The 12,389-nt window shown below is 45.5% G+C and overlaps 1 protein-coding gene across 5 annotated transcripts in view; it reads left to right on the plus strand.

Moving 5' to 3' along the window:
* Positions 1-776: 776 nt before the first annotated feature.
* Positions 777-12,389, plus strand: part of PANK1 (pantothenate kinase 1) — a 31,399-nt gene continuing 19,786 nt past the window's right edge. Inside the window, exon 1 of one of the 5 annotated variants that reach the window (XM_083614155.1) lies at positions 777-1,476. In XM_083614155.1, coding sequence (XP_083470281.1) covers positions 1,236-1,476 — 241 coding nt within the window. In that variant the 5' untranslated portion in view covers positions 777-1,235. Of the gene's footprint in view, positions 1,477-2,068; positions 2,424-3,327; positions 3,455-11,894; positions 12,379-12,389 lie in introns of those variants that run through there. The other 4 variants (XR_014548147.1, XM_083614157.1, XM_083614156.1 and 1 more) reach the window with 4 other exon arrangements.

Consider the following 12,389-nt stretch of genomic DNA (forward strand, 5'->3'; position numbering starts at 1 on the left):
TGTTTTGAGGTATTTACAACCAAATGGTCTTTACATTTTATGAAATAAACATAATCCACAGTGGCAGGAAAAGGACATGAAAGAGACCAAGAGATGAGGGTGATAAAACCTGCACCAGGTAAAACTGGTGTCAGATGTGGATAAAGATCCCGAACAGATACTGTCAACAAACAAGGCTGGGAATGGGAGGTCTCTTGGGCAAGAGAGAATTTTTGACACCCATCAAGTGGAAATGGCATTTTCTGCAAGTAGGGACAGGTTGATGAGTGGGAAGGATATATTATTTTTAGTTAAAAACAAAAAAATCAAAACGAAACCATGCCTTTCAAACAGCTCGAGGGAGTCAGTAAACAAGCTTATCCCTCTCACAGCAACCTGATATACTGTATATAACAATTCTGCCCCCACTGAGAGACACGGCTGAGTGGAAATTTATTTGAATCGGGGGTTTCCTCAGTCCTAGTGCAATACTGCAAGCAATGCCCAGCAAGGACTTTTTGCTACCCTTTTACCAGGTTTGTCCGCTCCCCTCAAATGGCCTGTAACTTTTTAGCGTGTGAGTGTTGCGGGGGGGAGGCTTTGAGGGAATTGTGGCTCCCTAGCTGCCGACCAGGGCTCAGCAATCATCCCCATCCCTCCAGTTAGCCTGCTTCCCAGGGTCGTTGTGAGGGGAAACCCAGGAGCTGCGCCTTGAGCTCTTCAGCAGGAAAGGCGAGAGCTGTCAAGAAGACGCGAGGCGTCCTGGGAACAAAAGGTCGCGGAGGGTTATTTCTCCACGTTTTGTCTTCCACGCGAGGGCGAGTTAAGGAGTCCCTATGTGAGACACGAAGTGCGCGCGCGGAGGAGCGCGCTCGCGCTGGAATAGGCGCAATCCCGCCTCATGCACAGGCAAAAGCCGCGCGCGAGAGGGAGAAGGTGCCTCGTCAGGACGACACCGCCGCCGCCGCCGCTCCAGCTCTGGAAGGAGCCGGCAACTCTGCGGCTGCCTCCGCCCCTTCTGGTCAGTCCTCCCTCTCTCCTGCGGAGGGCAGGACGCCTGCGCCGGGGCGGGCGGCGCATTCCGGGCGCCAGGGAGCCGCTGTGGGGAGGCATGAGCGAAGGCGGCGGGCGCTGAGAGTCTCCTCCCTGCCTCGCTCGCTCGCTCGCGCGCTGCAGGGGAGAGGAGGACAAAGAGGGAGCGGGCGAGGGGCCGCCTCCTCCCCACCGTCGTCGTCGCCGCCGTCGGTGCGGCCGCCATGGGGGAGCGGCTGCGAAGCCAAGCCGGCGTTTCCTCGGCGGCCGCGTCGGCCCCCACCCCCACCTGCTCGCTGCATAATGGGCTGCTGCACAACGGCTTCCACGGGCTGCCCAGCAATGGGGAGGCTCCCGCACGCTCGCTGCTCTTCCGACAGGACCCGCCGGTGCCCAGCCAGGGCTCGCCGACGAAGAAATGCCGGACGCGCCGGAGGATGGACTCGGGCAAGAAAAACAGGCCACGTAAGTGAGGAATGCGGAGAAGGGCCCGCCTCGGGCTGGGGGGCAGCGCGGCTTGCCTTGCAAGCAGGCACGCGCGCGCGCGCGCATCTGTGCATCTCCAGGCGTGCAGGAGCCCTCTGCATCGCGTGATGCAGCGCAGGCCAGGCTGTTCCAGTCGTGTGGCAAGCAGCCCTGAGTCACCACCATTCGGCCACCTCGGGGCGGGGGGGGGGGCTGCCTTGTGAATGAGGCGAGGGCGCTTCTTGGCTGCTGGCTTGCTCACGTGTGTGCTGTCAAATGTGATTGCCCGTGACGAAATCCAAGGCTTGAAGAGCAACGATTTGATTGCTTAGCTGGCTGCAGATAATAATCTCATATACATGCACATATATATGCATATGTATATACTGTGTGTGTGTATGTATACACACCCATACATACATACATACAGTATTTTAAGGCAGGAAGGAGGTAAGATTAGAAAGGCTGATTTGCCCTACTAGCGCGCTCGTTATGCCTTTTTCTGCCTTAAAGGACCCAATCGTTCCTTCTCATTGTTTGGGTTTCTCTCCAAAGAGCTCCTCCTGCGCGCGCGCTCCGCCAGCGGCGTGCGGCAGCCTCCTGCTCGAACGCACAACAATCAGTTCATTAAGTACTGTTTCGCTCCGACCAATAGGGCCGCACTCCCGGCGATCACACCCACTGATACCACGTAGGCCGGTCCCGCGGCCGACCAATGAGGAGGCCGGGAGGGAGTGGGCTTGCCTCGGTTTCTACACCGCTGAGTGCAAGTCGCTAAAATGAGAGATTTCTCAATTTACAGCCTGCATAAATGTGACCTTGCTAAAGCGGATGCCGATTGTTGGGGGTGTAAAAGACGCGCAGGCTTGGATTGTCAGCCTCCTGGAAGCCGGCTCTCTGTGCCTTTTAGCAGCTCAAAATGAAGCTTATAATTGATGAGAGGCATTGTAAGTAAATGGCACTGACAGTTGAACTTCTTTCTCTCTTTGCCTTCCATTAAATTTAGGGAAAGCATTTTAAGAAAAGAGGAAGGTTTTGATTAGGTGGCAGAGTTAAACTCCAGTAGGTGAGACTGTTTTGGATGAGTGGGTTTTAGTTGATAATCAGTTGGCTCTTTTTCACCCCTGTGGTTCTATGCAATTTGTTTCCTTTTTTATTTATAATGCAGAAATAATCTGAGCTCTCTGAGATTCACCTGATCTGCACACATCTTGGGGCTCATGTATGTGTGTGATTCCCCCCTCCCCCAAAAAAGTGAATAATCAAGAATAATTAGAAATTCATAGCATATTTTGGCCCTAAAGGGGGCCTTGGAAATGACTGAAATGGTGAGATTAATTGCCTGTTCCTAATTTTGTTTACATGGAAGCCAAACCCATTGTTTTGAGTGGGACTTGCTGGTTGGTATGTTTAGGATTAACATCACTGAGCTGCAATGTAGACTTGTCATTCTTCTGCTTGTTTGTTTGTTTGTTTGTTTTAAGGAAAGCCAACCACCACTCTGGATAACTTGCTGAGCCAGAAAATGTGCACTCATACTCCCATTGAAAACAAATACTCAAGAGTTTATTGTTATCTCATTATGTAGCATCATCAATGCATGATGAGAGAGAGCAGGCTAGTATGAGAGATCAGTTCTATAGCTGGGTAAGAGATAGAAATGATAAAGTAAACCTGAGCACATGGGAATCACATATTCACTGGAGCTGAGGTTTAAATCCTGTTTCACACATGGATTTATTTATTATGGCTGACAGCACAAATACAGAAATTGCATCTCTTCTAAAGATGAGTGTTTTGCCACTGACTATTGTGGTATCAGAATTTCATGAGCTGCTTTGGATGAATATCTTACTTCTGTAAATAATGCACAGCCCTACTGTGGTGATTAAGCCTAAGCATCCCTTACTCTTTAAGGTGGAACATACTCATCTTAAAAAAGGCAAAATTTCCAAAGATACTGTTCATTCTGATGCAGGTAAGTTAGTAAGACTACATGGAGTCACTCAAGTGCCAATTGACTTTCCCCCCCTCTGGAGTTGATGGGTCTGTGTCAGTGCCATTTTTTCTATTTCATTTCCTACAGTAATTTTAAAAATAGGAAAAAATATGCCCTACTATCTGGAATACTGTCTGTCTGCAGGTTTACAGAGCTGGCCTACTACCTCCTCCCCCTCCCAATTTTGTTTACTATTGGTTGCATCTGACTAAAGTCATGCTCAGAGTAGATTTATTAAAATAAACATTCTTAAGTTAGTCTTTGTTAACTTAAATCTGTTGATTCCAGTGGGTCTACCCTGAGTATGAGTTAGATAGCACCCTGAAGGTGTATGTTTCTTTCTATATATCAAGCAAAACTAAAAAAAAGTTTTGCATTGTGAATTTGGTCATTTGATTTCTGTAGATTGTACGTGTAATCTTCAAACCTGGCTTGAGTAAGCAAAGGTGAAAGGAAACTTTCTAATTCCCTTTTGTTCAGTTGTTGTTAATATCATGTTTAAACATTGTGTTTAAGAAAAATAGTCAAAGACAGTGTTTCATTTCATCTTCAACAAATGCAAAGCGGGATGTTTTTATTTCTCTTTCCTCCTGATTTTAATGTGTATATGTGGGGTATATTGTCTGTTTGTTTGGTTGTAAATCACTTTGTGTTGTCCTGGGCAAGATAAAGCAACTGACAAATTTAATAAACAAATGAAATAAATATTAGGCCAGTACGTTTGTGCTGATAATGTTAGTTCCAGTTTATACTCAAATGCAAAGGTGTTTTTTTTATAAAAAAAAATATTTGCAAAACGGGTTGCAACTTCTGTTGTTTTACATAGACCTTAAAGATACAATAACATATTATTTTAATACTTTTTCTGAAGAGAATGGGCAAAAATAATGTAAAATGACAATACAGGATCTTTACACTGAGATACATTTGGGCCAGCTCGGAAAAAAAGCTCTGGGTGATTCTTCCTGGCCCTCATTAATAAACTAAAATAGAGAGTTGGCACTGAACAGATCTGAGTAGAACATAACAATGAAAAATCCAGTCTTACTGGTTTAATGTGATTATTCAACATTTGCCTGCAAAGGTGCTTGTTAGCTATGTATGTGAAAGGGTGCAATGAAAATTGCATCAGCTGATTTGTGGGAAGGGAACTTGCTAATGAAAAGGTCTTGGTAACACATGCCTCCAGAAGTTGTACATCTCCGACCACTAATTTCTTGCATGGAACAAAACATTATTTTTTCAGTGTCAAGAAAAAAAATCAATCCTGTTATAATGCCAGAGCTATATGGGAATTAAATGTACACTAGTTGAGATCTCTCTTTTTTTGGTAGCAAGCAGCATGGAAACCCAGACCTGTGGAGAAAGAAGGTTACTTGAAATAAATGGAGCTCATGTTGCGTTATGTTGAAACTCTAGTTGGATTCAACAGATATATTCCATTGCATTGTGATGGAACATTCGTTACTGGTCTCAAGATGGAAATTGTGGTGATCTCCTGCTGGGTAGCCAGGTGATGTCTATGGGTTGCATCTGTTTAGAGCAGGGGTTGGCAACCTGGTCCCTACCGCCCACTAGTGGTAGGATTCTAGGTGGGCGGTCGGGGCTTCTGTGGCACAAGCTGAATTCTTCCATCGAGCACTGGTGGGTGGTAAGGAAATTTTTACCATCAAGAAAGATGCATTAGTGGGCAGTAGGTATAAAAAGGTTGACTACCCCTGGTTTAGAGTGTTTATTTTGTTCAACCTACTTGTGGTTCAGGGTTCCCTTGTGCAGCAGCTTCTTAGAGAGTGCTCACAGTTCTTCAGTGCATGCCATGGGGTCAGGCATGCATCCCAGTTCTGGAGAAAGAACTCTGAGCTGCCTAGCTTCCTGGCAGAGACTGGTCATAGCCACCTCCTTGGGCAGAGGGAAAAACAAGAGAAAGATTTATCCAATAGCAGCAGTGGCAGGTGATACTGTTGTAGTTCGTTTTGCTTTCTTCTCAAAACTATAACTTCTCAAAAGTTATTTTTTAATCAGACATTCCCTGGATGAGCTGAGCTCTTCCAGCTTGCATGTGCCCAAGATTCATTGCACAAAGTACCGTATTTTTCGCCCTATAGGACGCACTTTTTCCCCTCCAAAAATGAAGGGGAAATGTGTGTGCGTCCTATGGGGTGAATGCAGGCTTTCGCTGAAGCCTGGAGAGCGAGAGGGGTCGGTGTGCACTGACCCCTCTCCCTCTCCAGGCTTCAGGAAGCTATCCGCAAGCCGTGGGAGCCCGTGGGAGTTCCCCCCGGGCTCCCCCGGCTTGCACAGAGCTGTTGCATCCCGAAGCCCCGGCACGCTGAGCGGTTGCGCCGGCACTTCGGGTAGCTCTGCGCAAGCCGCGGGAGGGCTTTTCTTTATTTCCCCCCCAAAAAACTAGGTGCGCCTTATGGGCCGGTGCGCCCTATGGGGCGAAAAATACGGTACCTTGAAGGGTGGGGAATATAGAGAGATGCAGATTTGAGTCCAGTGCTTTGAATCAGGCCAGGGCTGACCAGCTCTTTATGCATACGAATAGGCCCATATCTGTTTCTGTATAGAATTGTCCTTGAGTCTATATTCTTCCCTGCCTGCCAGAAAGCACTTTTTCCGGAGTGGCAGTATGCAACTGCTTTTCATGCTTTGTGTACCTTGGCTACCAAAACAAACTCTTAAAAAAAAAAAAGCCTGTACAGAAACTGGCTGCAAACCAATGCAAATGAAGTAGCCTTATCTGAGGATTCAAGTGTTAATGCATTTGAATGTTCCTTTTCATGCCCCAGGATTATAATTTAGTTGAGTAGTTCTAGTCAAATAAATGCTGCACGTATTTCCATTCTCTCTGCCCTCCTCACAAAAAAACCAAGAGGGTTTTTCATTGGTGGTGGTGGTGATAATGGTGTTATTACCTATAAAATGCTCAGAAATTCTGCATCTCTGCGGAGAGCAGAGTTGACCGTAAGACTTTCCAGTGCTTTGAACTTATTTCAGTGTGCTGGCAATCATTCGTAAAACCCTAAATAGCCTGGGTCTTGCACACCCAGAAGACTGCCCTCACTCTTATATTTTATTTTGATATTAATGATTCTCTTAAATATTCAATCCAGTCCATAGGCTTCCCTTCAACTTTGAAACTATCTTTTTCTAGAGGCTTGACTAAAACCACTGATGGGATGGAGAATAGTTGGGGGGAGGGGGAGGGAAATGGCATTTTGTCGCCTATCCCAAGCCCTCAGAACCCTGATCACATTGCAGAGGGTTGGACTAGATGACCCTCGGGGTCCCTTCCAATGCTACAATCCTGTGATTCCATAAATCCAATCAAATAATTCCTCATTCTAAAAAGCACTTTAACAACCCTAAACTGGACAGTGTTAGGAATTTTTTGTATCAGTGAAGTAGTCTAGGCTTGATTCTAACCTGCATCATGTGTACAGTGGTACCTTGGGTTACATACGCTTCAGGTTACATACGTTTCAGGTTACAGACTCCGCTAACCCAGAAATAGTACCTCAGGTTAAGAACTTTGCTTCAGGATGAGAACAGAAATCGTGTGGCGGCGGCGTGGCGGCAGCAGGGGGCCCCATTAGCTAAAGTGGTGCTTCAGGTTAAGAACAGTTTCAGGTTAAGAACAGACCTCCGGAACGAATTAAGTACTTAACCCGAGGTACCACTGTATATGTATGAATGATGCATCTGTATGTATATGAGTGATGCAGGACAGATTAAACATCATAGGCAGAACTGTCGTGAAAATGCAAATCCAATGGTGTTTAGCAGAGTCCTTGTGTTCTGCTGCAAGTCACCAAATCTGAAGAAATCAAGAGAACTAGCTTATTGGTGGTGACTGTTATTATTTATTACCCACCTTGAGGTTAGGTGTGTCCTAAGTACTTGTTAGGCAAGTGATTACATCAGGGCTGGAGGGGGAAGCTGTGTCGTCCCTCACAACCATGTACTTATTGTTAGTATTACCCCATTTCTTACCTGCCTTTCACCATAAGACCCCAGAGCAAGTTACAGCAATTTAAAACTATAATATTAAAAACAGCTTAAAACAGATTGCAGTCGCAGGAATAGGGTGAGAGAGGTGCAGTCTTCCACTTCTGACTTCCTGCACTTCTTGACTGCATGGTAGATGACTTGCAATGTGTTGCAATAATGAATGACCTGGTGTGATCTTATCGTGTGCAGTCTGAACATTAAAGTAATGTGTGATGTGCAGCAGGCTTTGCTTTGTTGTTTGATTCATGTCTGCATGTAAAGATCTAAAAAATAATAATATATGAATGAAAATGTAAGCATGCATTTTCTGGGGCGATAACCTTGTTGCTATGCACAGGGTTTTCCAGCAAGGGAGAAAAAGTCATGAACTTCGTACATAAAGATCTCACCCTTGTAGGCCATCTAGATAATTGCGGAACTACCCATTTCTTGCTCTATACCCTCAATCAGTAAAGTAGATTAGAATTCCCTACTCCAAATCTAGATAGCACACACAGCTTGACTGTTTCCCCCCCCTCCCAATTCTGGACAATTAGTCCAGTTTAAAGTGCACCCGGGAACTGTGTTAAAGGTACTCTCACAGTATCCACAAATGAACTTTCCCCTAGATTGTCCAGCTGTTAGCAGCCATCAAGTTAAGTGATCCTTGTAATCTTTTAGATACCTCCTGTTTGCTTTAGACCTCCTTCTCATTGAGGTGGCAAACATGGGTCTGAGCTGTACCACTTCAAATAGCACGAGGGGCTCACATGATTGAATTGTCCAGAAAAAAGAACTTCCCTGCACATAGGAAGCTAGATGTCAAGAGCAGGCCTTCCAACCTAGCCTAAGCTTGTGGAGGGGGAAAAATTCCTTTTTTATGTAGGATTCTTACCCCCCCCCCATGGGCATACCATCATACATGCCCCCACCCCTAGAAGTATATGACTTCGAGAACTAAGCCACAGTCATATGCTTTTTCTTTGAATGGTTAAGAGTGCCCAGAGTTGGAAGAGAACTTTGAGATCGTCTAATCCAGGCATGGTCAAACTTGGCCCTCCAGATGTTTTGGGACTGCAACTCCCGTCATCCCTAGCTGACAGGACCAGTGGTCAGGGATGATGGGAATTGTAGTCCCAAAACATCTGGAGGGCCAAGTTTGGCCATGCCTGGTCTAATCTAACCCCTGCCTTAATTCAGGATGTGTAATGGAGGCTGCAACTATGTTATCCCATTGAGTCTCTGCTAAATACCTCTTGTCAAATGAGAGCCCATCACTGCCCTTGCTCTTCCCCTCAGACCTTAAACCCTCACAACTGGAGGTTTTGAAACTTTTATTGATGAAGTCGGTGTAGCATCCCAACGTGTGTCTGCAAGTTACAAGCAGGTAAAACATGACAGAGCAGTAAAATACGTACATGTGTAGGCTTACCTGAGATGTTGATCCTATACTTGGCATGGCCCCCACACTCTTCCTTTTGAAGAGCAAGGTGTGCACAGCTTATTCACATGCTTGATGTCTTGAGCCTCAGGGCTGGGCAAGCAAACAGGAACTCCTCCATAGAGGCTGGGCTAGCATGGCCTGCTCACTCAGGCGCCTCTGCGTCCTTGGGAGATGGAGGTTGTGTTGATATAGCCTACTCATAGTTGGGCTTGAACCCAGGCACTGGAGCCACCGCCGCAGCTGGTGATGTATCACTTGGGGTTTTCGATGCCACGGAGGCAGACTGCTCTTCTGACAGGGCCCTTCCTCTGAATCCAGATCTCCCAATCCTCTGGGACCTTCCCCTGGGTCAGAATCCTGTAATGGCGCCAAGTTATCACCCCCTCCCACCCCACTAGGATTTCCCCTTGTTCAGCCTCTCTTGGCTCCTTCCACTTACTCTCGTCATCCAGCCACCCTCTTCATGATGACAATCACCTCCTGAGGCATCCTGTTTCATTGTGGATCAACCCTTAGCATTCAGAAGTTTTTCCTAACTCTTAGCTGAACTCTGCTGCCTCCTTAATAATTTCCCACCTGTTAGTTCTAGTCTTGCCTTCTGGTGCAGCCCAGAACGAGTTCCCCCTTCTACCTGGCAGTTGTTTTCCATTGTCTAAAAGGTCAAACATATCCAGCTCCTACTGTTGTTCCTCACATAGGATTTGGTTTTTGAACCCTTTGACATCCTCCTCGTCCTCCTTCAACATTCCACAGTTTTATAAAAGCCTTTCCCAGTCGGGCACATTTTTAGATTAGTGGGGAGGGAACTCTGGCCTGCAGATCTATTTAGGGCTGCCCATTTGGCCATTTCAACCAAGCCCTGCCCACCTGTCCGAGATGGAGGAGGTAAGGATCCAGACTACCAGTTGGAGCCAGTTCCCCACCCCTGCAGTAGATATTTTGGACTACAACTCCCACCTGCTCCAGCAAGCACTGGCATGTCAGCTGAGGCTGATGGGAGTTGTAGTTTTTTAAAAAGGCAGGCGGATACTTAGAACTGGGTTGTGCCAGTGCAAGTTCCTATAACCTGGTTCAACATGAAATAACAGTAGTGGACACCTTCTCCCATCTCTCAGGATTTTGTTAAAATAACGAGACTAGGCACAGGAATTGCTAACAAGTTCTTTTGAACAGATGAGAAGTAAAAAGAAGCAATCCCAAACAATGCAATGAATAATGGTGGTATGATAATTTTAGATAATATAAAATATTCAGCGATTTCTTTTAAAAGACAGTTGTACAGTGCTAACATTTTAATTGGATTTGTTAATAATGGGTGTGTGACAATTCAGTGAGAAGTTGCCAAGGATGTGGGGTGGGGTGTAACTTCTCCAATGCCATGGGAATTTCACAGCATTAAAGGCATCTTTTAAATCTTATTTTCAATCCTAAAGGAAGGATGCTCTTAAAAAAAAAAAAACAACCAACAACAATTCCAAACCCAAGAAAACTAATAATCTTAGGATATTCAGGTGCTATCCACAAGCTGAAACCTGTGACTTGTCATGTTACAGTTATTGTAATGAAATAAATATTAACCAGTGTGGTACAGTAAGCATATAGTATCGGCCTGGGGTTCAGTTTCCATTTGGCCACAAAACTCAGCCTAGCCTATGTTTATGATTGTTGCTCCCTGATTTCCTGCGAGATGGGAGGACAGTATAAATATAAATGGGATAAAATAATGGTAGTAAGCCAGAATGTCTGGAATCAGAATGGGCTTTATCAGTTTAATGTCTATTACGTATATGAGAGAAGACGTTAAACCCAAATAGATCTATGTACTCTGTTCCCAACGAAATTGTTGCTGGAAGAAATAGAATTGTCTTTCAGAAAGCTTTTGGCCTGTCTTCTTCAATGTGTGCCCCCAAAGGCCTTGCTTGGAGAGTAGGTCAGGATGAGCTAATCCAGTGTGGCAATGGATATATACACATGGCACATGGGAATACATAGCACGTCAGGCGCTGCAACCCTCCAACAGTTTGACTTCACCCCCGAAGGCGCACTCTTCCATCGCCTCCAAGACAGATGGATGCCAACAAGCAATTAACATAACTGCAATACCACTGTCCAGTGTCTTGTTTGTGTACTATAATTTCTCTGCTGCCCTCATGTGGATTTTAAAGCTTGCGTGCCCTTGATAGGTCAGTCATATGATTTCCTCTCTGCAGTTCAAATTCCTTTGTGTTGGATTAATGGCTTGCAAGTAGTGTAGGAATTAATACGACTCCTAACACCGGGGGCCTGCAAGTTGTTTGTGCTGACACCGGCAAGCAAACTGAAATGTGCTTTAGGTGATAGATGGTGAAAGAGGGAAATCGAAATCCTTTTCTCTCTTTGTCTGCCCCCAAATGGAAGAGAAGAGGCAGCTACTCTTTACACAGAACATAAAACAAGCCCACTGTCAAGAACGGACTGAGTAAGCTCTCAGGATCTCTTTGCTTGCTCTTAAAAATTGAGAAGAGTGGAAACCCAGGTCAAAATACACTTGCGTTTCTGTTTGTAGCAAGATGTATGTACTTCCCAACAATGGGAGAATCCCTCTTCCTCTTTTGCAAAGGGAAGAGGAAGTGCAAGACACTGAAAGGGCTCAGGTGGGTTCAACTCGTAGCATCTCCAGGAAGGGCCCCCTGCCAGAAACCCTGAAGAGTCACTGCCTGTCAGTGTAGACAATACTGAGCTGCATGGATCAATGGTCTGACTCAAGGCATCTTCCTGTGTTCAGACAGGTTCCATTTGCGCAGCTTATGCATGAGGTCAGGTCATTGTAGCCATAAGCTATGATCCAGAGAGAGAGAGCGCACCTACTGTGTCTGCACAGGCTGTAGCTTGATGCAAAGTTTGCATTGGCACAACTGGATGTCATTTATTTACACTGTTCACTTTCCTCCCCTCTTGCGTGTCTCAGTAAACAGAAGCTGTGTTTTGAAATTTCCCTGAATTTAAAGTTCACCGTACAGGAATGGTGGAGTAGCACTGAAGTGCAGGTGTAGACTGTGCCAGGCTCCAGGTGGTAAGGACAGGCCTGCCAATCAATGGTGGCTATGGACTTGTATAGATTCAAGTATAGCTTTAAGCTTTCTCATCAGTAGATGAGACTAACTTATGCTGGCTCTGCATTTTCATTTTGGTGAACACCTGTTGCCAGAGGAACTCTTTCGCTGTGGTGCAAATGGGCAAGTTCCTTTAATTTGCCATCCACAAATAATTAAGTTGATAGAGCGAGTGTGAATTTACCTGTAATTAGAGTTCTTGGTTGCTTAAAAACCAGGATTTGTGTAAGTCTGTAATGGGATTAGTGTTATGAGCTTCAGTGCACCATAGTGCAATACGATGTGAGCTTTTGCAGCGTTTAATCTAGATAATCTAAAATATTATCTTGTTGGCGCTGGCCGCAAGCCTTCTGGAGTTTTATGAAAATGACATTGTAAGTAACAA

This window comes from Podarcis filfolensis (genome assembly GCF_964270895.1).
Source record: "Podarcis filfolensis genome assembly, chromosome: 5".
Taxonomy (NCBI): domain Eukaryota; kingdom Metazoa; phylum Chordata; class Lepidosauria; order Squamata; family Lacertidae; genus Podarcis; species Podarcis filfolensis.